General features: G+C 30.2%; 2 protein-coding genes across 2 annotated transcripts; both read right to left on the minus strand.

Moving 5' to 3' along the window:
- Positions 1–1,261: 1,261 nt before the first annotated feature.
- LOC25487905 (uncharacterized) lies at positions 1,262–6,210 on the minus strand. Its single transcript, XM_013609998.3, has 4 exons — positions 4,995–6,210; positions 4,006–4,305; positions 3,514–3,605; positions 1,262–2,460 (listed from the first exon to the last, which is right to left on the minus strand). The coding sequence occupies exons 1-4, from the start codon at positions 5,958–5,960 to the stop codon at positions 1,590–1,592; spliced, it is 2,229 nt and encodes a 742-aa protein (XP_013465452.1). The 5' UTR covers positions 5,961–6,210; the 3' UTR covers positions 1,262–1,589.
- Positions 6,211–21,573: 15,363 nt separating this feature from the next.
- Positions 21,574–23,355, minus strand: LOC25487907 (protein SHORT-ROOT). Its single transcript, XM_013610000.3, has one exon. The coding sequence runs from the start codon at positions 23,235–23,237 to the stop codon at positions 21,879–21,881; it is 1,359 nt and encodes a 452-aa protein (XP_013465454.1). The 5' UTR covers positions 23,238–23,355; the 3' UTR covers positions 21,574–21,878.
- Positions 23,356–25,937: the final 2,582 nt, after the last annotated feature.

Here is a 25,937-nt window from a genome sequence, read left to right on the forward strand (position 1 = left end):
TAGGGTGTTCACCATTCACTTCTTATCTAGTTACTCACACTTCAAATACCAATAATATAGTACCTTGCCAATAAGATTCTTATGTCAACAACAAAATTTAGTCAGCTTTCATTGCTATTCTCTCCGATCCTCTTATTATAAGAACCAATTCACTTTTTAGATTTATTGAAAAATCGATGTATTTGATATATAATCCAAATCAAATATATCACTTATTTAGTGAATAAAAAAAAATTGTTTTATATAATAAAAATCGGATAAAGTATACAATTATCTTGGATAATGAAACATAAAAGTAAAGAAAATAAAATGTTACTTTCATTACTACCGACATGAGAAATGAAATGGTTACGTTGGTAGCGGAACCATAAATCACTTTGACGAATGGCTATGTACTCTCTATTCTTACGTCTTATACCTAATCAACTTTTGCTTAAAGTAAAGAATCACCTTTCTCTAGAACCAGAAAGAATGAATTTGACAATATATGAATGAATCAAAAAGAAAAGATTACTCATATTCGAGATACGAAAAACAAAGATAATAATTAAGGGTCTCCATTGCGAAATAATATGATGATTATTATTATAGTAACAAATGTAAAGTAGACTTGATTTATTATATGCAATGATTAATGAAATAAAGTATCATAAAGTGGCTAGTGCGATAATAATTCAAAAGAAATCAGATGACTAAAGTCGACTTAATTTAATAATAGTTGATGTACATAAGCATGTCTGCTACAAGACATAACAATTTGGCCAAACTGCATTTGCTGTTTGGGTCCTACCAAGTACAACACTCTTGGAAACTTCAAGGATGGAACTGAATTTGTTTGCTTCAATTATGAACCACCCAACTTTCTACAACCATATTCATATACTTGTCCAAAACAAAATTAACGATTGTTCCCTCTTCCTATAACTGGTGAGACCATGATATGATTGATATCAACTTAGAAAATACTGTAAAGGGTAAACAAATGTGTAACTTAAAATTTAACTCTTATGTTTTTTGTTGAGTCGACAACGTTCATGTTACCGCAAGAACGTCTCACTCGTAAGAACAATCAAGACGGTGAGTTTCTACTTTTGAGGGACGACATTGACCATCGTTGATATTTTAAGTAATTTTTAAGTGTTAAGCCATTGTAGATTATTTATCAAAGTCATCCAACATTCAGTGCAAGCATGTCTCATTTTCTATGTGTGATTGGGAAAGGAAAAAAAACTATACAAAAACTAAATTCAAGGCAAAGAAGTAGAAAAGACCATGTCTGTTGATAGCTTTCACTGTTTCAATCTGTATAATTTTCATCTAAACAGTATTCAGAAAAATGAAAGAAATAACAATATTCTCACAAATCATATTTGTTACTCTCCTAACAAATAATTAGCACTCCATCTATCTATACCTCAAACCCCATATAGGATTTATGTACAAACAGAAGATAGAGACAGAGAAAAAAAAATTGAATTTTTAGAATGGATTTAGCTTCTTGGACAACTTTTACTGACCAACAAGGTTAATGTTAATCCCACTCATCCCTACAATTAAGCACTGTTAAGCTAAGTTATGTACTCATGCACTCACCTTTTGGATTTAACCTGGGTTGTTTGGATCTGTGGCAATGATTGTGATCCGCCGCTCAGTGCAGCAGCGGCAGATTCAACATGTGTAAGAAGATATTCATATATCTTCTTTCTCAACCGGTTGATTGTCTCTGCCGATATCTGACACAATTCTCCTTCATCCTTGCTAACCCCTATCTCGTCTAACCAATCGTTTACGCTCTTCAGTTGAGTGAGCATACCTGCTATTTGGCCATTATCTGACAAGGTAGTGTCGTCATCGCTGTCCAAGAATCTTTCAACAAATCCCAAAAACCAGTCTCGGGACTGTAACTCCAACATATCAGCCAAATCAACCACCTCATCGAGGCCACTTCCTCTAACCCACTCTGGTGGGGGTTGCATCAGTTGCTTGTGCCCATTTGCTGATCCATCGGTCGATTTGCGAGGAATGATGCCTTGTGAGACAAGTTTGGAACTCACTGTCGGACGAGTTTTTACACGAACTTTCGACGATGAATCTTCGCTTGAGTTGTGTAGGACTAATGCGGGCTGAATTCCCACAGAAGTCTTTTGATTTTGAGAATTACTCGAAGCTGGAAGCTTAGATTGTTGAGATTCTTTTGTAAAAACGGCAAAAGATGACAGATTGGTGGCTAAGGCAGCATGGACCCAGGAAGCGGCATGTTTTTGTCTGTCTGTTTTTAGTTTTAGTGCTTCTTCCACTTTGCTCTTTTCATGATCCGGAGACGAACCATCTGGAATGGGTTTAGATAAAGATTCGGCAATTGTTCGGGTACTATTCAAGCTAGCATGAAGAGTTAAAAACTGCTCTACTGCTGGCTGTGGGTTATGTTCCTTCGCAGAATTCGTCAGCTCCGAATACATACTGCCAAAAACATCGCAAAAAAGTGTTAGCAACAACTTAGAATGTTGCATTGAATTGCAAATTCCAACATAGTATTGCAAGTTTCATGTTTGGTCATAATGTCAAAATTGATTGTGCTTTAAAACCATGGTTTGATTAGAGAAATGATAAAAGTAGATTTTGTATTAAGTAGAAAATTATACACCAAGTTTTACATTGAACTTACTTTCAGAGTAAAAACATCCAAATATATACACTGCATTTGGGTTTCAATTTTAACTAACTCAATTCTAGTTTATTCAAAATCAAAGGGTGAAAAAATTACAATGTATCAGCAGTAAAACCATGTTTGCAGTTAAACCTACAATCTTTATGTGTATTCAGCGTCTTACCATTGATAAAATTACAATGTAACAGCAGTATTGTGATATGTCACGTCTATCAAATTTTTCTTTTCAAATTTATCATTCCATGGGCCAATTCTGATTATTAATTAAAATGGATTGAATTCATATAAATTGTTCTTCACTCATTATCCAAACATCTTGAATCAGTTTCTAAAACATTTCTGCCATGATTACAGGTAATTGTCAGTAGGTAAATTATGTAACCTATATGTTATCTAGAGTTTGTTAACCATTCGTAAGGAAGAAAATGGTATGTCAAAATAGGACAAAATGGTGAAGTAAACAAAACAGTTTAGGATTTATTCCACCAACAAAAATGCTTAAGTTTCAAAATTCCTGTCTGTATCATCTAACGAATGCACGAATATCGCAGAAGCTATAGAAAACATTATACATAGTAAAGTATCAAGAATAAGTTTTTGGCATGACAGTGATTCGTATCTGAAGTGAACCGAGTAAAAAAATGATGTTTTGCTTCAGTAGATGAAGAATTAACTTAGGAGAACTATATCAGAAACATATCTTATCTAGGTTTCAAATCATATGCACAGAGGATAATCTTGACCAAGTAAGACTTAAGATTAAGACCTAATCCAAACATTTCGGCAGTTCGGAAAAATAATTTGAACTTAATTGCCTAAGGTTAATATCCTGAATAAATTCATACCTCAGACATTGTAATAAACTCTCAGCTGCTGCGGCTTCTTGCATAGCCTCAATTGCAGCCAGCTGCGCAGAATCTCTGTGCTTCATTACTTCCTGTCACAAATATGAACACAAAATAAGAACGAAATGAATAACGCCATAATATAATCTATCTAAATAATGTATCCATTGGGATTGGGTGAAGCTAATGTGTGGAGAACAAAGACAAAGAATATCTACCCGCACAATCTGATCATATGAACCAACTTTATTATACTAGCAGCATACATATGATATATGTGATCATGAATCTAACATTATCCTTGTTAGAGTTGCTTTAGTAAAACCCACGAGACACTCTCAAAAACTCACAAGACACATTTTTATAAGAAAGAAACCTTCCTTTCTTTTCTATTTCAACTGACAATCAGCAAACAATATATATATATTTTGCAGCCAAGAATCAAAGAACTTAAATGTAAAAGCCATACAAGGATTTTGCAATTGAAATTACCTTTCCAAGCTTTGAAATAGACGACGGGAGTGAAGTCCACTGAACACTTGCATCTGTCACTTTTCTACTACCTAAAGAAACTTTGACCATGTTTCCAGGTAGTCCATTGTTAGAAACTTCCGCCGATTTCTTTCCAATGGAAGTCCTTTGCTTACTTGACTTCTCATGTTCCTCTGAAGTCCTGTTAGCAGTAACCTTCTTTATAGACATTTGAGGCTTTTGTTCTTCCTTAGAGGGTTTTACCGGTGCTTTAACCTCTCTAGATGGCAACTTTGCACTTGGAATGCTTCTCCTAGGAGTCTGCCAGACCATAAAATGATAGTAAGAAGATAATTGTTTGAGTTCAATTGACTCAAAAGACAGGAAATTCAAACCTACACAACCAGAAGTTCTAAACTAACGAGTTGTGTTATTTTCACACACAAATTTGACATCAAATTTTGACACCAATTTAGATAGCTAACACTGTCCAAACATGGTTAATGAATATAACAATGTGTCACAGCCTAATAACCATTCACTGAACATAATTAACCACAATTTCTAACATCATTAACCATGATTTTGAGGTGTTCTAAAATACATGATATCCATTATAACCATCCAAATTGTGTTCAAATATACATGATATCTTTTAACCACAATTTGTGTTCAAATATAAACATGAAAATCATGGTTAATGACATTCAAAATCATTTGTTTTCTGTGGACGGTTAATGAGTTGTGACACCTTGTTATACTCGTTAAGCATCCACTAAACATAATTAACCACATATTTGAACTGCATTAACCATCTGAATTGTTGCCAAATTCAATATCAAATTTCTGTGTCAAAATATCATTTCTCAAACTAATAGCACAATTTAAGTATGACACATAAAACTTGAAAGGGGAAAAGAAGGAACAAAAAACTACCAAAGGAATTTGCAATTGAACCAAACAATAAACATCAATAGATGCTAAAAGCATAAATGGTGAATCAAACTTACCGAGCTATGAACTTCAGCCTTAGAAACACCCTTGATTTTTGAAGAGTCTTTAGTCTTCACCTCCATATTCCCTTCCCAACTCTTTCTTAGAGCCTTGGCCCCAAAATCAAACCCTTGCACCAAATTTCTAATTGGATTTCCCATAACAATCTTTTTCCCACCCTTTCCTGCCTCAACCTTCTCCACTCCCTTACCACCAACCTTTGCCCTCTGCTGCTTAACACCATTAGCGAATTTCTCAAAAGAATTAGGCAATGAATAAACACTACTAGGTGAAGAAGGAATCGACTTCGAACCCACTGACCTCAATCTAGTTAACGATTGAGGTAATGTTTCCTTCTTCACATCAATCTTCAACGCCGGTTTCGCTTTCTGAGCCTGAGTTTTACTACCTCCTCCAAAAATCCCATTTTTCTTCCCTAATGATTCCTCCTTAAAACTACCCCCACCTAAACTTAATCTCCCTCTATCAAATTTCTCCTTGAAACCAAACATACTCCTAGGATTCTCAGAACAAACAACATTGTTCTTATCTTTGTTACTTTTGTTCTTGTTTTTATCATTAACATCATTATTGTTATCAAGAAATGAAAGTGAATGTGTAGCAACAATATCCTCAGGTGTACCAACACAAGGATGTCTACCAGGAACAGGTTTAACACCCCTAATTACAGGAACAGGTGAAGAAGCTTCAAAACGATCAACAAAAACAAACTGACCCAATTGAATTTTATCACTCAAAATCAAATCATCATGTTCATCAGGTAAAGAAACATAAGTAGCATGAGATGAATCAGAAACCTTAAGATAAAAACCTTGATTTGGAAAAAGTTCGCCACCTGAAGCAAGTGCTGGAACAATGCTAACAACTTGTAACAGTGATGATCTGTGTTCACCACCTACCTTCACATCTGTGTTCATGTGTTGTAATAGCTTCAAAAGCACCCCTGGAACAAGATTCGCCATTTTTTTCCTCCAAGAATTTCAATATGCACATCACTGTAAGAAAAATTCAATTTTTGAGGTAGCCCAGATGGATTTTCTTGTCACAAATCAAGGCTAAATCATAGGTTTTCCAAAAAGGAGATATTTTTTTCAGTTTCAGAATTTTCAGGTTTAGGTAGCAATTTTAATATTATTTTTAAAATAGAGAAATAAAAACAACAAATAAGACACTAATCTTTTCGTTGTTTATATGAGATATGTGCGAAGCTGCATAAACTAATTCTCGAGCAAGATAAGATCGTGTTGAATAACGAAAAAGATCTCTTACTATTTCATCTAAAATAAGACAATAATATAAAAAGGTAAAATATAATAATAATAATATATTGTATATTAAATATTAATATTTAAACAAAACAATTAAGAAATTAATAACTTTTTCAAATCATAGAATTATTTCCTATATTTTATTCAATGGTTTTCAGTGGGTGGTATTGTTGTTAGTTTGGCACAGCTAAGGACATTTTGAGAAGGAAGGAGAAACCAACAACTTCAAAACGGTAGATAAAATGAACAATCAATCATAAAACCTTAGGCAAATGTCAAATTTTTATACAAATTCTAGAATGAAAAATAAGGAAAATGAATAAATCTGTTGGTAATTATTTGATGTTGGTTTGTACTTTAAAACAACAATAAAAAATAAACTAAATGTGGTTGATACATATGGTCTGATTTTCCACTTACATTTAATATAACCGGTTTAACTTTAAAATTTTACAGTATAACGAGGTTGAGAGTTTTTTTTTTTTTTCTCACTTTGAATAGGTATGTCTCTCCTAATATAAAATTTTCGTTATGAAAGTTTATAGAAATAAAATAAGTTTGTAGAATGGAAGAAAAAGAAGTGTGAGTATTAATTGGTTGCTATATTTATGCGTGGACTTGGAATGGTGTTAGAAAGGTTCACAAAAAAATGGGTAAGGGATATAATTGGTTCACTCTTATTGCATGATGTATACGCAAAGAGCTGTCAATATCTGACAAAAAAAATGTACAAACACATGCACTTCAACTCATTCAATATTATTATGAAACACAAGAGAAAATTTGTGGGGCTATTGAATTGAATTGAGGGATTATAAGAGCCATTGAATGGATCCAAAGGGGTGTGTTACAAATTAAATTTTACACAAATAATTCTATTTGTATCATGTTTTATTAATTTTTATAAAGTATTTAAATTCATTTTATTAATTATATAATAGTTGAATTTTTTATGGAAGTGCATGTGCATGTAACGTTGGTGTTAGGACCAATGTAATGGTGTGTCGGCTACATAGGAAAAATGAGTCACGTTCTCATTATATTGCTACGTGTGGAAGAAATGTACCTTTATTCTATGGTTAATAAAATATAGTATGTGAGCCCATAAAAATAAAATACAGTATGTGATGTTTGTTTCTCTTTATATCTCTAGTTTGGTCATTGCTGGTGTAGGAAACCATCTTATTAAGAATAACTTAATTAATGGTTTGGTCAACAAAAAAAAAAAAAGAGTAACTTAATGGAAAATATTTCGATTTGCTATATATAATATGCACACAGTAACTTGAAGATAACCAATTTGCTATTTTCCTTTTCAGTTGTCACAATTCAATGTATGAAGAGGGATTTTAATTAACTTTTTAACAAATTTGGATTAATTAGTCAACAAATCAAATTTGGATTAAGTAAATTATTATATTTTTTGTGAATAAGCCAACAAAATAAATTAATATTATTTTATCATCTAATTTAACATACAAATTCATCTATTAGTAAATGATTTGGATAATACTCCCTCGGATCCTATTTATAAAAGAAAGTTGATTTTGTAGATACATTGAATAATGTATATATCTAGTCAATAGGACCGGAAAGTAATTTATGTATCTAAAAAGTAAATTGTCTCTTGTAATAAATAGGACTGGAAAGAGTATTTAATTAAATCTTATTTATCTATATTTGAATTCCAAATTAATAAGATTATTTCCCGAGAAATTATGATAAAAAGGAAAATGAGAGTCTTGACTTTATCAAAAAGTATATAATTATGAACAATTATTAACATATATCTTCATAGAAGTGTGATAATTAATATTATATCTGTCTCTAAATATAAAAATATTTTGAGTATTTTCCTTGTTTTTTGTTATAAGAATCTTTTAAATTTTAAAATACATTAATTAATTATGTACTAATATACCCTTATTAATGTTATAGAGGCGGCACTTAGCATCATTCAAATGTTAAAGAAAAATGTTAACAAATATTTCTGAGACATTAGTTAAGAAAAAATAGTAAAAATATCTTGAATTTTTTTATTTCTCGAAAAAATCTTGAAACTTGTGTAGTCAAATTTTTAAAAATGCAAATAAAGTGATTGAGCTAAGATGACTAATGAACTTCACCGAAGACAAATCATACAAAAGAACCAAAGTTTGATTCTTGAGTGCAAATTATTTTTTGTCAGGACTTTAAACTATTGAGACTAGGAATCTAATTGTTCTCCTAAATATTATCTCAATTTCCATTTCCTATTTTCCAACAACCATCCTTATCTAGAAACCACTTATCCTAATGAACGATTCTCCACAAATAGGGATGACTGCCTTTTAATTGAATGGAGAAAGGAAGATTTAGAAAATATATATATCCTTTATAACCTTTGCAATTAGGATGGGAATAGGCAATATCGTTCGTTAAGGGTCTATGTCCCGGCTTATTGAAAGTTCGGTCCGGCCTAACTTGTTTAATAAACAGGTTAGACATGAGCTTTTTAAAAAGTCTGTTAATTTAAATAGGTTAGGCTTAGGCTTATAAAAAAGATTATCAGGCCTATAAGGTCGGCCCGTATATGTGTATATTACATTTCCCCGAATTTATTATTTATATAGTAATACAGAAAAAAAAAAAAAAAAAAAAAACATTTCCTTCAAATTCTCATATTAAGTTGGTGATTTTTTTTTCATCACATTGAAGATTTTATGCATTTTTTTCTGCTTAAGTGCTGATTTTGTTTTCAGTTTCTTAATGTTTGAAAACTTGTTAAGTTATCGTTAAATACCCATATTGTTATTTGATTTGTGTGAACTTTCGAGGCTTGGTACTAATATGCCTAAAGTTAAGTATGATTATCATATTAAGTTTGAAATCCTTCTTGTTATCAGACATGATTATTCTTGAGTTTCTATACATCTATAAATTATGCGATTGTGTTTTATTAGTTTAATGTGTATTTTTTTTTTTGAAGAAGTTAAATTAACTCATCCAAATTGACATTAATGTTTATCTTTATATTAAGTATGTTGCACAAATTGAAAAGAAAGAAAAATGGATGAATGGTCTCTATTTGAAATTTGTAACACAAACTAGGCTTTTAGACAGGCTAATAGGCTAGGCTTTTAAAAAGGTCAGGTCATGCTTAAAATAAAGCCTTTCACAGGTAAAAGACCTAGACTTAGACCTTAGTTTTTTCAACTAGATCAGACCTATTTAAGGAAAGCCTGGGTCGACCCGACTCATTCCCACCCCTATTTGCAACCAATGAATTAGAGTTATTTATGACCATCCAAACATACACCATCCGTTATAAAATATAAGCAAAAGTGTGTCAAATAAAATTGATGTATTTAGTTTAAAATTTTCTCCAAATACATCAATTTCTTTGACTCACTTTTTCTTAAATTATATTAAACCAAAATATATTAAATTATTATAAACAAACGTGAGTCAAATAAAATAGATTTTAATTTTTATATTTTAAATTATTATTTATAAGAGTATATGAAGTAACTAATTTCTTATCATGTCATATATTGTTTTTCATATTTTAAATTAAATTTTATAAGAGTAAATGAACAAACTAATTTTTTAAAAGGCTAAGGTAAAATATAGTACAAGACGTAATAGAAGTGACTTACAAAGTAATTACACAATACAATCCAAACTACATGATGTAGCCAAAAACTAATTAAGAAACCGCCGCTAGACAATACACAGGGGTTGTCCTCAAAATAGTGTAATCAAAATCGAACAGAATGTAGTATGATTTTAACCACTAGAATGTTTGGATTTTGATCTTTTATGCTAACGCTAAAATCTTTGTTTTGTTGTTAAATATTCTCCTATTGTCGTCCTTCCAAACAATGTAGAGTACCAAAATCTAAACAAAATTAAACGATGTTAGGGAATTTTTTGAAAATCCCCCAAGGCCACCAAATTGAAGAGAATGATCTTGTAATGCATCCTATGAAACAAAAGAAAAACCTAGCCAACCATAAATCAGATACCACAATCTGCCGTAGAAGTTGCATTGAAAAAATAAATGATTCCGATCTTCAGTTGCATCACACCCTATTTTACACGAGCCATCCGTATTTGACAAAATATGCCGACGAATCAAATTGTCTTTAGTTGCAAGTCTATCTAAAAACAACCTCCATCAGGGTCGGAGCCCTTCATGGGCTGGGGTGGGCCACGGCTCACCCGAAAAAAATATTAAATTAACGACTGTATGTCTGTTTTGCGGAATTTTAAACAATTCTGTTACGATTTTAGTGTTCGGCATGTCCAAATCCTCACTAATTGGTATAGTGGTCCACATGGAAAATAAATAAATTAAAAATCAAAGGTCTATTTTGCGAGGTTTTGAACAATTTTTCAACAGTTTGAGTTTTTGATGGTTCCAAAAGTGACATGTGATTTTTTTTTTCTTGCTTATGCTTGGCTGGTTAAAGGAGGTTGAAGACCTTCCAATCTTTTGGAGTTTCAAATCTCTTTTATATAATATTGTCAATTGAAAATTTCCCAAATTAAGAGTTGTATTATAAAAAAAAGATTTATAATTTATTGCAGTAGTAAACTATGTAATTTATTTTTTTAAAGTTTTCACCTGAATTTTTTAGTCAAACTTTGCAATTTCAACTTCATGCTTAATGCTTCCTTCAAAAAAACTTCATGTTTTTTTGTCTGAGCAAAACTTCATGCTTATTACTACTTTAATTTTATGTTTACATGTTATTGTTTGTAGTTTATTTTAGCGGCCCACGCAAACTATTTTTTCCGGCTCCGCCACTGACCTTCATACAAAAAATGTTAACTTTTAACGGTACCGTTTTAAGCCACAAAATATTATTGTGATCGTCATGATCCACATCATCACAACACCTGTCAAGTAATTGTATGCACTTTCGATAGTCTATCGTTGAGAAAAATGAAGCTTTCAAACCCAACGGTCCACCACTCCAACCTGCAAAACAACATTATCTACACAATCCACACACTCTCGTATCAACCCCTCCTCCCACGCAAAAAGTCTCCTTCTCCACTTCCATGCCTCACCATCCACTCCCCAACCCAACCCATACATCTCTACAAGGAAGAAACTATTTTATCATTTTTTTTTTTAATATTGTTACATTTAAATTTTTATATTTTAAAATTTATTTTATTAGAGTAATTGAAGAGACTATTTTTCCATGATTATTTAGCTTTATATCATGTATTGTCTCTACTATATTTTGACCACAAAACAGACCCTTGCCCACCTGATAAGAAAATAAATAATATATATTATTACGTTATATTTTAGATAAATAAAACAATTATTGACAAATTTGTATTTATCTTTTTTGAAAAGAATAAAATGTTTTTATAATTTAAATAATGATTACAATTTTGATTTTAAATAATGTTATTTCAATATATTTTAACATTTTTACATTGTACATAATAATAAATATTATAATAAAATTATTCATAATTTTAAAAAATATTTATTAATATATAATGTTAATAAAATTAATTTTGAGGAGCAAATTCACACAATTATTAATATATAATATTTTAAATTTTATTTTATAAAAGTAAATAACAAAACTATTTTCTTATCCCATCATACTGGTTTTCAACTCAGCCCCTAGTACAATATTTTAATGAGAAAGACATGATATATAATAGGGTGATATGATTTTTTAATTTTTTTTGATGGTCGGGGTTCGAACCTCAGACCTTGCATATTTTATGCATTGTTTATACCAACTGAGTTAAGCTCACGAGGACAATAGGGTGATATGATTAATTTAGCATATCTTCCTCAATCATCGAACACCAAAGGGAGAGCTAGATGTATGCTCCTAGTGTCCCAATCTGTGATATATATGAAGTTGGGGTTTTGCAGTTTGCATATATTTATTTTTATACTATGTTATGTTAACACATTCAATTTTTTTTACTTGACGTTTACCTGCTCTCACTGCTTCCATAACATAAAATTGGAGTGGTTCTTTGTTTTTCACGATCATGGTTGAACTATGAAGTTAATAAAGCAGTCTTAGACATTCTATTGGCGCATTAAGACAAACATATAGCTTTTAAAATTGTGTTGCAAAATTTGGAAAAATTAGTAAATTAACATACATCATTTAATTTAATGGACTAATTATCATTTTACTTGTTTGATCCTTACAACTTCAAATATCAAAAAAGTGACTGACATTATGTTAGTTACATAAGAGGATTTCTTCAATTATATGGCTCCTCAGCATACATAACCGAGCAATGCAATATTAGATTGAGACATGATATAATAACTTAATTATATATTGTATCTTATATTCTGACGATCAAACGAGTAAGCGTTTATGCTAGAACAGCTTCTAGAGATAGAATTGAGAGTAAATGAGAAATGGGAAAATTTAAGACTATTGATGTTTTAGAATTTATCTTCTAAGCCGCAATAAGATCAAGGGCATCTCATGAGGCATATACCATGAGAAAAAGAAAGTTTGATATTTATAAGAGGACATACTACACATATATAAGTGCGTCTTTTGCACTCTTAAATTTGCGTGAATAGCATGTGTGTGTCTTTTGTCAATATTGATTGGATAAAGTAAAAATCTAAATTATTAGGAGTATGTAGGATGTGGATATAAGACATTTGGTGTATATAGTTTGGTCCCAAAGCATAATAAAAACCAAGGAAAATTAGTAAGGATTCATCATAAGCATAATATAAGTGCAACTAAAACAACAACAATCTCTAAACCGAATTACTAAATAAATAAGCAAATATACATATGAACTCCAAAGCAAAACTTGTTCTTCATCTATTACAAGTCAAAATCACAAATCCCACACACCTTAAACATGCAAAGTTAACGTAATCTTCTTATATGCAAAGGTGAATCTTATATATGTATGATGACAATGACATGAAATTCCCAATAGATCTTTCTCATCAAATTGAGACCAGCCAAAACCATGAAAGAAACAACACAGACACAGTTGAGACATACAATTCTATAGGGCATAGTACATGTACATTCTCATCATAGACGGTTTCACCGCCCGACGATCCTGGGCACTTGTCCGGGCTCAATTGATACTTTCTTCACATTAGGCCTAACCCAACAATCTTATTAACACACTTAAAAAAAATATTGGGCAAACTCTAAATTTCACAAGCGCGCGTATAGCAAAAGGAAACAACACAATTTCATCTTCAGTTCTTCACCTCTCTCGGTCTCAGGCTCTCAGCTCTCTCATCTGTCTATTTTCTTCTTCAATCGTTATTTGGTTGCTAATCTCTTCTCATTCACTCTAAAGATAAGCCAATTGATTCTTCAATTTCTCATTCCTTCCTTGTTGTAGGGTTTTAGAAAAATTGATTATTTGTGCTTTTGTAAAATTGGTGTGTCTGCCGCAATTGAAAAATTGATTATTTGCGCTTTTGAAAAATTGATTTTGCAGAAAAACTGTGCATCGGTTGAAAGAAAAGCTAGTGAGTTAGCATTAATTGTTAAGAAAAATTGATTTTGAAAGAAAAGCTAGTGACAGAGTTAGCATCAGTTGTTAAGGAAAAGCTAGTGATTTTTTTTTTTTTACAGTTAAGGAACAAAACTGTTAACTGTTAAAGAATAGTATTAGCTCTAATTTCCCTTGTTAACTGTTAAGAGTTTTGTTCTTTTTTGGTCTTGTTTGCTTGCTTCAAAGGCTGGTTGTATGTCGTTATTTTTTAAACTTGTTATGTGAATTGAATATTAATCTTGAATCATTAAATTTCAGAGATGAGGAGGTTTTTGATAGATAGAATAAATAATGAGAATGTGAATGTTGTGCAACCGAAAGGCGAAGTAGAAGAACCACCGCCTAATGTGACCAACAAGTTTAATCCAAATGAGATTGTGCGTGATCCAAATCTTAGAAAACAAATTCATGTAACAAATTCATGTGTATGCTCCGGATATTCAAGACCAAGTGATGAGGGCACATATATATTGAAGGGTCCAATGCAACCAAATTTGCCATGTTTTCCTCGTACTCAATTCGGAAAGGGTACTTACCTCTTAATTTTATTTAGCATGTTATCGACAGGTTACATTTCATCTCTCTTATTTTAAATTTTACTTTTTCTGAAAAAATGAACAATCTCTTTTGTTTCGACTTATGACTATATATATATATATATATTATGTCACATGTGAATTTGCAATAATTTTTTTGTCCAAACTCTATAAAATTCCTGGCTCCGCCGATGATTCTCATGCTTATTTCACATATTTAAAGGACAAAACTTAATTAAGGGCGTGTTCATTTCATGAATCCAAACTTATTCACACGAATAGAAATATGGTGTTGAGAATACATTTCCATGTTTATTTTAAGTTTTACATAATTATGTCTACGTACACTTTTATTTTAGGAATACTGTATTATCATGCCAAAGAGTAAAAACTCATTGCCACAAAATCCACAAATATCCATTCTCATCAAATGATTCAAATTTTTACCCTTTAATGTAATTTTCTTCTTTTTCTACAAATTTTTGTACTTTTCATCCGCTCTACCATTACCTATATTACCTTTTAGACACCAGTTTTTCTTGGTTACATATGTTTTTAATTATTCGAAAATTTCTAACCATTGAGAGTAGAGAATCAAAATAATATTAATAGCACTGTCAAAATTGATAATTGAGATAAAAATTTCTTGCAAAATTTCTAGTACATTAATTAATTTTGCAAGAAATTATAAGAAACTTTTTATATGAAAAGTTCTAAATTCACTTCAATGGTAGAAATTGAATCCTTGTTAGTTGTGACTTTGATTGTGTGTTGGTTGATCTTTATTAAAGGAAAATATGTGATAGACACTCAAAACTTAATTGACACTTTTTAGAGAGAAATAAAAAGAGTGAATTATCCTTAGAAAAAGAAAATGAGTGAATTGTATAATAGATATGATTTGTTAATGATATAATGAGAATTGAATATGTTAATTGGATATGTTCACATGTTATTATCCCTTATATGTTCACATGTTATTCTCTACTCTCAAGGGTCTTTTGAACAAAACTGTGGGGTGCATAGAGTATTTTCCACTAAATGCTAGATTGGAAATTTCTCTTCCAACCTCTTTTGGGTTAACAACCAAAATGGCCCATTTCTGCCAACCTCTTTTAGACTATCACTTTTTTCCACCCTACTCATTTCTCGCGCAACCTATTTATTTTTATTTTTTTTAAGAAAATGCTCATGTGATTTTCGGATTTTGTAATCCAAATTGAGTTTTTCCGTTGTTATGGGGTGAAAAAAAATGATTTTTTCACCAAATCGGATTTCATAATCCAAAAAACTCAAAATAGGGCGCGTTTCTTTATTTTTTTTCTTTCGAATTTTAGAATCCGAACACCCAAACACCCCTTTTTTAGAGAAAAACAGTTCGAGTTATATAATCTGAAATGTATCAGCACAAATTTTGAGTTTATTTGTAATATAGATAACCAGTTTAAGGACCATATTAATCTTCCTAACTCTCATCCTTATGTTTTAGGTCATTGTTAGCCGTTCTCAGTCAAAAATTCAGTTTTCGGGCTACTTGATCAGATTGCTCTGAAACTTCCCCAAAAAATCATAAAAAAATCAAGGATCAAGACTCCCGTAGAAGAGACTTCTTATGGGATTTCGACCCTTTTTTTTTTTTTTTTTTTTATATATTCTCAGAAAAATCTGAAAAAAATTGCATTAGTTTTATTTGATTTTTAATTTTTTTTGGTGTTTTATTTTATTTGACATGTTATATTTTTTTTTACGTTGTTTTTTTTTTGTTGTTTTCAAAAGTAAAATTCAAAACTGCTGAAATAAAAGATATTTTAATTGCTGATTATATATAAGCATATTTCACATTATATAATCCGAACACATCCAAACTGCGTTGGATTTTATAATCCGAAATTTCATGGCCATATTTGTAAAAATTATCGTGCACGTGAGAATTAGATAAAATGGAAAAAAGTAATAGTCCAGGTTTTATTTATCTAAACCAATCTCAAAATATATGGTTCATTTCACTCATATTGATCCGTGTTGTGAATACTACGTTTTTGGGAATTACTTTTCAATTTTTTCATACCCTCCCTTTTTTTATTAACTAAAAACACAACCTTTTCATGTTAATTTTTTTCTTCTTCTCAAAATACGCCCATTAGAAAAATAATATTGTTTTAAGAATTAAAAAAACCGAGTTTAACTAAGTTAGTAAATACATTGTATAATATATTTAGGAAGCGAAGTTCGAATGTTGGACACTTCTTTTATTCACTTAGTGAATATCTAATTATTATACGACTTGATAAAAATATAATGTTATATGTAAAAAGTAATGGATAAACTCAATGTGGGACATAGATCTTTCATATTTAGTTGGCCACTTTTTAGTTTATGCTACCCATAGACTTCTACCAAAGAAATAAGAGTAAAAAAGTTTTTCGTTTTTAAAAATATAGTGAATTTTGATTTTAGTTTCAGAATAATAAAATGAGATGATTTTACACTTAAATATTTTCTTTGTTTTTTTTTTATCCTTAATGAACAATTTATGTTCATATTAATGTCAACATTATAACTATTTTATGTTCATGATATCTATCTAAGTTATGCATGACTATTATTTTCAACCCTCGTATATCCATATTACGTTCACAAAACGTGACTGTCAACATTATTGTAGCTATGAACCAAAAACGAACCAGAAAATTTTAGGAGGGTGAAAATATCTCTTTTTTTTCTTTTATTTTCAAGTAGCCTAATGACTAGAGCTCACACATTTAAATATGGAGAAGTGGGTGTCCCGTGTCCAGGATTCGAACTCTGGCCCCTACATAACATGTAATAATATCCCTATGTAACTTGTTAAGAAACTCCTCCGTGGTGATTTTTTTTCTTTCTACTATAAATATCCCTTCACAATATCATATTATACTTCCTCCATTTCTATAAAAGTGTCAATTAATTGATTAAGTAAATATATAATTAATAAATAAAAGTAGTTAATGTTGTAATTTAAAATATAAAACTACATTTAAATAAAAATACTTTTTTTTTAACAAAAAAGCTGAAAGTTAAAAGGAAATGAAGAAGATAATTTTCAATAGTAAATTATGTTTAGATTTGTTCCTTATTTAATAATATGATTTAGAAATATGTTTTGTATTACAATTAAAACTATATATATATCTTGTCAAAATAAATAAATTAATAAAAGTTTAGAAAGAAACTTCTGAAAATATTACATATATACATTTTCAACAAGAACACAAACACAAAAAACTCATCATGGGAAGCATATAAACATGCATTCGTCGGCATGTATGTAATATGCATATGTTTGCATTTTTGTGCATGTTTATATCAATATGAACGAAAAAGAGATAAACCAAGAGTATGTGATAAGCAAGTATAACACATAATTAAAAGCTAGGAAGCCAACATAACTCCAATCTAAATCTAAAAAGTTGCTTGCCACTATATAATGTTGGCCTTTAAAAGCTAAAGAGCAAGGCATTTGCATGGCAAGAGTTAAAAGGTAAAATATGCCAATCAAATCAACTTAACCAAAAGCAAAAGCCGCACACAATTATCTATCATGGGCCATTGGCCCCCTCTTCTTTTTTCAATTCTACTTCCCAATTGTAAACAAGGAATTAATTGTTCAAAAGTGGAGATCCACCATTTTTCCTGTAGCTTTTGCAACAAAAACAAAGAGATATCTCCTTATTATATAGTTTATACATAACATGGTGGAGTATAAAAACCTATAAAAATATTGGTCCATGATGGACCAATTTTTTTACCATTAGATCATATGAATCCACCAAATTTTATCATGGTCTATAAATATCAAATCTCATTCATCTTTTCTATAACTCTCATTTAATCTCTCTACTTTTTTTTCTTTCACATATATATATATATATATTTTTTTTTTTTCATTTAGCAATACAAGTAGTCTTTTTCTTACGGCACTTTGTATTGATCGAGTTTTTAAGTAATATATGAATTAATTTATTTTGTTTTGAAGGGATATGAATTAAATTTCTTAAAAAAATAAGTAACATGAATTAAATAAGTATTCAATTGGTTTTTTTTTTTTTTTTTATGAAAAAAAATCTAGTTGTTGTTGCTTATGTTATTAAATAACTTCTTTTTGAATTGTTGTTGTTGTTGTTCTTTCTTTAATATTTTTGTTTTTAATCTTATGGGTTTCTTATTTTTTTGTTTTGTTTTTAAAATAAAATTGTATACTTAAATATTAATGAAAAAAATCTGATACACATAAAATAAATCTTAAAACTGAAATATTATAAAAAAAAACTGAAAATAATTTATTTAATTGAAATGAAATATAAAAATTGAAATGAATTAAATTAAAAATATAATTTAATCAAAAGAAATTAATTAAGCATTTTGACCAAAAAATTAAAAAATTAATTTATTAATATGTAAAATATATATTAAATTGATTAATTTAAATTATTAAATATCTTAAATATTAATTGATTTACATTTTATTATAAATTACGAATGTTCTTTTATGTCATTTACATTTTATTATGTATTGATGAGTTGTATTTGGTGTGGATGGACCATGATAAGAATTGGTTGTTGATTCAATCTAAAGGTTAAAAAAAAATTGGTCCATCTTAGACCAAAACTTCATGGGTCAAAGCTAAATGACATCTTATAACATACTAATCTATCATAAATGAGGAGGATTTTGTAGTACGAAGAAAAATAAATCTCCCAAAACTCCCCCATCAATGTTCTTTATATATCTCTTTCACTTGTTCATTCTTTTTTTTTTCTTCCAAAACCATCCCCTTCAAACTCGCAAATAAAGCCCTAATATCCGTCAATGTTTTAAATATGGTTATTAGGATAAAGGATGGAAAACAATGTCGTGGCCCATGGAAAATATTATAGATGTAGATGCTGATTAAAACTTTTTGAAATTATAGCACATCATGTACGTTTCCATGTTTCCCACTAAGGTCTCTCCCCCCTTTCCACCAAGGTGCCTTTTCATTAAAGAAAAAGGTATATATAGAAGAATCACTATATGTACAGTTACAATTCTTCCTTCTTGAACCCTTTCGAGCCTCTTTCTCGGATGCATTCACATGCAATTGCAAACACATATACATTACGTTAATGATGACTGTCTCTATGTGTCTTACCATGCATATACGGCAATGCACATTTACCTATTTATAGTATTGTAAAAAAGTATGTATTATTATTATTATTATTATTACTATTATTGGTGGTAGTAGTTATACTTATACTTATACTGTCAGTTTATGCAAGCCCACAAAATTTAGTCCAAATTCACATGCTAAGAGGGTTAGTAGATGAGGTTAGGAGTTTTCCTTCAAAAAAGAGCTTAGGAGTTTGAGGCTTGTATATGAAAGTTATTAATATAAAGATTTCACCAAAAAACTCTCTACACTTATTTAATATTTCACCAACTATAAACTAACTACTTGGGACAATTCACATCCCATCTTAATGTTTTGTTCTTTTTGGTAATTATAAGCTAATTTTCTATGCGGTGATTGTGATATATACACATAAAGTAATGTGATGATGTCAAGTATTTGGTACAAAGTTGCCTCAAATTAAAAGAATTGTATACAAAGCAAAGAGAACAAGATTTCCCTTAAAACTATTGTATTTTTGTTTGTGTATGAGATTTCTTTTTAACAGCAACAAAACTAGTACAAGAAATGCACAGACTCATATGCACCTCAACCACAGTATTATAGTTTGAGGAGATGCAAACATGGAAAATAAAGGAACCCCCAAAAAAAGTTGAAAAAAAAAAACCTATATCCTTAAGAGATTAGAGATGGTTCAAACCACTTATAAAATAAAATATTAATTCAAACAATTTTCAAGATTGAACCTTAATATTTTATTTATGCTTTATTTAAAAGAAAATCAATTTTGTTTTTGAAATGACAAACATTTGTATATGTTAATATATTAATGTTTGTGACTTGTGAGACTCTCAATTTCCTTGCTCCACTCTTTAACTCCTTCATCAACCACCCAATCGGCCGATTTTTTTTTTTTTTTTTATAATTTTATTTGGTAATAAGTTACATTGTATGAAGGAAATTTTTTGGTAACAAAAAGGAAAAAAAAACAAGAAAAGACCCAAACTAGGATCGAACAAACTCAACACCCATCTCATCTGCTAAGAGGATAGAGGCCATATTAGGAGGGGGCTTCATTCAAAATAACAAGACTACTATCACTTAGAGCACCTTTTTTAGCTAGAAAATCAGCTACAATGTTGCCCTCATGCATTATATGTTGTAAATTAACCACCAAATCTCTATGAAGAAAATGTTTAATAACCATGATCAAATTTCCATACTTGTGATCGATTTACATTCGAATCCTTTTAGATAAGGTCAACAATAGTAGTTGAATGAGAGAGACACAACACATACTTAAATCCATGTCCTAACACAACTTCAAACTATGGTATAAACCCAAAATCTCGGCATGGAGAATGCAAGGTCTACTATATATGGGTTTATATCATCTAACAAGAATATTCAAATCTGTAAGAAGGCCTACCGTAAGAAGGCTCCATATTCAAATCTAGATGAAGGAGAAAAAAATACAATCTAACAACTAATTACTACTAAATGAGTTGTTTAAAAAAGATTGGATAGATAGAAATACATGACATGCATTTCAGTTTCATAGTATGTTATTAATCGAGTAAAAAAATTGTACGTTATTAATAATGAGAAAACAAAACTAAAAAATTTAAGACAATCTTTTCCCACACTAATTGAATTTTTTTTATTATCTTCCACTAAATGAACATTTTTATGATCCCACAAAATGAATTTTATACAAGACTACTTTTTATTATTTTTTAAAATTTTTATAAGGTTTTAAATGGTGTTGATAATAATCATTCTATCTTTTCCATTTTTGTAAGGTTTTAAATGGTGTTAGTAAAGAAGACTAAATTAAAAGGATCACAATTATGTTATAATCATAAAAAAAAAAAAAAAAAAAGTTCGTATCAATTATTTAACAGCCATAAAGAATTGAAATCTTTGTACCAAAGGGAGGGCTAATAAGGAAATATACCATGATCTATATGAAATCTGACAAAAAGGAGGGAGGCCATCCATGGAATTCATACAAAGAGCACAAATGCAAACACCTTCAAACAAGAACAATATATTGAACTAATTATTGCAAAATTATAACAAGAAGTGCATTTCAAGAGCTCTATCAACACAAACTCCCATGCCATGCTCTTTTAAAGGAGTTGGACAGGAGAAAGATTACAAAATATACAAAATCAAAAGAGAAAGTTAAAAGAAAAATCCATTAATTGCCATCTATATCCATCCATACAAAGCAGGCCAAGAGAATCCTTCATATATAATCATACTCTTCTATTATAATTTTGTGTATAAGAATATTGATTAGCCATAGATTGATACATAGCAACTAAACATAAATTAAAGATAATATTTATATAGATACATCATAGATAAAAATTCAATTTACAAAGATCCATCTAGGGTTTCCATGTTGATGCCCAAACAACTGGCTCCTCCTTCCATGTTAGGTACATTCCTGTAATATGATCATCTCCTTGAGGTACAACAAGTGACCAACCAGCTTGATACCTCTTTAGCAATGCTTTGACATCATCCACAACATCATCACTAAATCCACAAGGTGAAAATTCATTCTTAAACCTTTCAAACCATTGTTTTCCTCTCTCCCTTTTGTCACAATAATCACCACCACCATCATCTTCATCATGATCAAATTCATGATCACAAGCCAAAACCCTAACTATGCTTCTTGAACACTCCCTTTCCAACATTAACCTCTCATTACTTGTTGGTGGAAAACTCTCCTCTAACATCTCAAAATAAATTCTATAAAACTTAAGACACTCTTCAAAACATTTAACAAAATCATCACTACAAAAATCACCTTCTTCCTCAACAAATGTCACAACTCTAGGACTAAGCGATTTGAAAAATTGAACCACACTTTCTCTTTCTTCAACTTCAACTTTTCTCAATGCTCCAACACAATTCAAAGCTATTGCTTCACCTTCTTGAATTCCTAACCTCTCTTTTGTTAATTCTCGTATATGTTTCAAATCACTAATAACATTCAATTCAAAAGGTACTCCCATAAGCCTAGCAAATTTCTCCATTCTTTGACCAACTTCCTTCATAACAACAACACTAGAACTATTATTTGTGACAACAATTGTGAGCTTAAGGTGAGGAGTTTCATCATTTCTTGTTGCCAAAGCTTCTAGAAGAGTAGGCCATTGAGTACAAAGGGTGTTGCTAATATCAATTATGTGAAGTTTTTTCTCTCCATCTAAAGCTTCTAAAATAGCACCATTTGATGCTACGTGTCCAAAAGTTGTCCATGGACTTACCTCTTGAAACTTGAGTATTAACTTTCTTGCTGAATCAAAAGAGTGGCTTTTGTAAGCGATTGAAGATAGTGTTTTGTAACACTTGTGACCGGATTGTGTTGCCTTGGAAAATAGAGCTTGTAGAAAATATGAAGCTAGTTTTTGATCAATATCTCCATAAGGTGAAGATAACTCGTTTAACATCCAAAGAAGATGGTGGATTTTTGATGAGTCTCTATTAGATATTGCTATTGCACACTCTTTGAGAAGTTTGGAGGACCATTTACCATCTTGATCACGATGACATGTCTCACTAGAATTATCTGAAGATGTTTGATGATTGCTTGATGATGTATGCATCATGTCTATGGTTGAAGCTTCATGAAGAAAATAGCTATTATTTTGATGGTTCAACTTCTCCAAGTGCTTTGTTTTCTTTGAAGTATTGTAAGGACTTATCTCCATATTTTGATTCTCTTTAGGGTACATATTGGAGGATTATGGAGAATATGGATTGGTTTTCTTTGACTATGTGGTTGGTGGTGGCACTCTTTCAACTTGAAGAAAGGCACCTGTGCTGTGAGGGGAGAAATTCTAATCTTTTTTCTTGCTTAAAAAAACTATATATGGTTTTTTTGGAAATTACATACAGGGTCATTTTCATAACTTGTCATGTGGCTAGTATGTATGTATTAATATAATATTAAATTAGTATGTTCAAGTACATAAAGTTTTATATGGTTGTGTTGGGAGATTTTGACCTTTTAACTAAATTCATTTTTACCTTCGCACCTTCTCTTACCTGCATGATCAAGCCAATGTCTTTTGCAACACATATATGTGGTTACAATTTAAATTTAAGGATTAATTATTTTTAGGTCTATAAATAGGCGCGTTTCCAACATTAGTCCATACTTAAATTTTATTAAATTTTTGGTCCCCAAAGTTTTTTTCCCGTTAGCAAAATAGGTCATCGCTGTTAATTGTTGCTGATTGAGCAAACAGTGAAGCACACATGGATGCTATATCTGACTTTTTTTTTTGGTTAAATATGTTTTTAGTCCCTGTAAAATTAAGGCATTTTAAGTTTAGTCCTTACTTAATTTTAATAGTTGTTTTAGTCCTTACAAAAATACTACGCACTCAGTATTAGTCCCAGTTCAATTCAAATTTGTTCAATTTATGCTTAAACTCTTGTATATTGCCACTAGTTTTGCATGAAATGGGAGCATATGGGTTGGTTCGAATTAATATGTAATTATTTTCCCACGCCCATTCAATATTTTGCCACTGGTTAATGATATTAGGTTCTATTCAAATAATCTATGCCGATTCAACATCTTTTGGTCAACCTAATATAAAAAAAAAAAGCTTATTCTTCGATATCTCATATGGGTTTCATAATTGTAGGAATTGGTTCTATAAGTGATATTGAGCTCAACGGGGCCGTTTTACAAATAATATCTCATGGATTTATTGGCGCTACCCTTTTTTTCTTGGCAGGAACTAGTTATGATAAACTACGTCTTCTTTATCTTGACGAAATGGACGGAATGGACATCCCAATGCAAAAATATTCACGATTTTCACCATCTTATCAATGACTTCTCTTGCATTGTCGAGCATGAGTGGCTTTGTTGCTGAATTGATAGTTTTTATTTGAATATTACTAGTCAAAAATATCTTTTCATGATGAAAATACTATCATAACTAGTTTTAGTAGGTTTTTTTAGTCCCTAAAAAAAATACTTCTAATTTTAGTCCCTGCTAAAACAAAGTTTGTTTGATTATCTTTAAACTCTTAAATTTTTGAATGATTTTTTTGAGACAAGTTTAAAACGCTATGAAAGGTTCAATTACTAAAATTTAAATTTTTTTTAACATGAAATGAATTCAATATGAATTTTTTAAAACGATAAAAGTTAAAGATAAAAGTAATAAAATATGGACATATAAATCAAATTTTGCGATTATTTTTTGCAGAGGAACTTTTAATAATGTTCTTAACACATCTACAAAAAATTGTTAAAAAATTAAGAGTTTAAGCATAAATTAAACAAATTTGAATTGAGCAGAGACTAATACTGAGTGCATAGTATTTTTGTAAGGACTAAAACAACTATTAAAATTAAGTAAGGATTAAACTTAAAATGCCTCAATTTTATAGAGACTAAAAACATATTTAACCCAACAAAAAAGTCAGATGTGGCATCCATGTGTGCTTCACCGTTTGCTCAATCAGCAACAATTAACAACGAGGACCTATTTTGCTAACGGAAAAAAGTGTTGGGGACCAAAAATTTAATAAAATTTAAGTAGGAACTAATGTTGAAAACACACCTATTTTTAGGGACCTAAAACATAATTAACTCTAAATTTAATTTTAGTTTTGTGTCCTCAAATATTGTAATTTGACAATTTTAGTCTCCACCTTTAAAATAACCAATTAGAGTCACCATAGTATGAGAAAGTCTTGCTTATTTTTAAAAGATAAATTAGTTTAAACATATCTTCATCTTTCTCATTGTATTATACCATTAATCTAATAATAATGTGCAAATAGTAAATTTCTGAAATTACAATGGGTCATTGTGATTTCGACAAATTAACTGTGTTACCAAACAAGTATTATATATAGGAGATGTAAATATTATAAGTATACATTCAATCATATATATTTGGTTGGACATTTCTATATAGAAAACTATTGGTGCATTTATTGAAGTCAATTTTTATATTTTTAAGCATTAACGAATTAACAATTGAAAAAAGATAAAATAACAAAAACAAAAAACAAAAACTAAAGAACAAAATCAGTGCTAAATTACAAATTTAAGACCTTCCTAAACTCATAATTGTATTGTTCTATTTTTAGAGACAATTTTTTTTTTGCAGTTCCTCAACTTATACCTTTGTGATTAAAATGTAACCACATAAAACTCATCTTCAAAGGCCATTGTGGTGAGTATATTGGATTTTGAATTTTGACCATAAGTGTGAACTGAATTTTGACGTACTTATTGTTCGTTTTAGGTGAAAATCCATCATAGTTTTGCGTTTTATAAAGACGCCTCATTGGATAGAGGAGTGTAGAAGTTGTTTATAAACTACCTTTAACCTCAATTCTCACACAATGTTGGACTTTATGGTACACTAAAACAACTACTCTTTCCGTTGTAACTAAGGGAT

This window comes from Medicago truncatula, chromosome 2 (genome assembly GCF_003473485.1).
Source record: "Medicago truncatula cultivar Jemalong A17 chromosome 2, MtrunA17r5.0-ANR, whole genome shotgun sequence".
Classification (NCBI taxonomy): domain Eukaryota; kingdom Viridiplantae; phylum Streptophyta; class Magnoliopsida; order Fabales; family Fabaceae; genus Medicago; species Medicago truncatula.

Bases quoted from the DNA above. Each gene is read 5' to 3' on its own strand.
- LOC25487905 (XM_013609998.3), bottom strand. From the start codon at position 5,960: ATGGCGAATCTTGTTCCAGGGGTGCTTTTGAAGCTATTACAACACATG. The intron at 4,306-4,994 runs GTAAGTTTGATT...ATGGTCTGGCAG, and splicing joins AGGCTGAAGTTCATAGCTCG to ACTCCTAGGAGAAGCATTCC. The intron at 3,606-4,005 runs GTAATTTCAATT...TATTTGTGACAG, and splicing joins CTATTTCAAAGCTTGGAAAG to GAAGTAATGAAGCACAGAGA.
- LOC25487907 (XM_013610000.3), bottom strand. From the start codon at position 23,237: ATGTACCCTAAAGAGAATCAAAATATGGAGATAAGTCCTTACAATACT.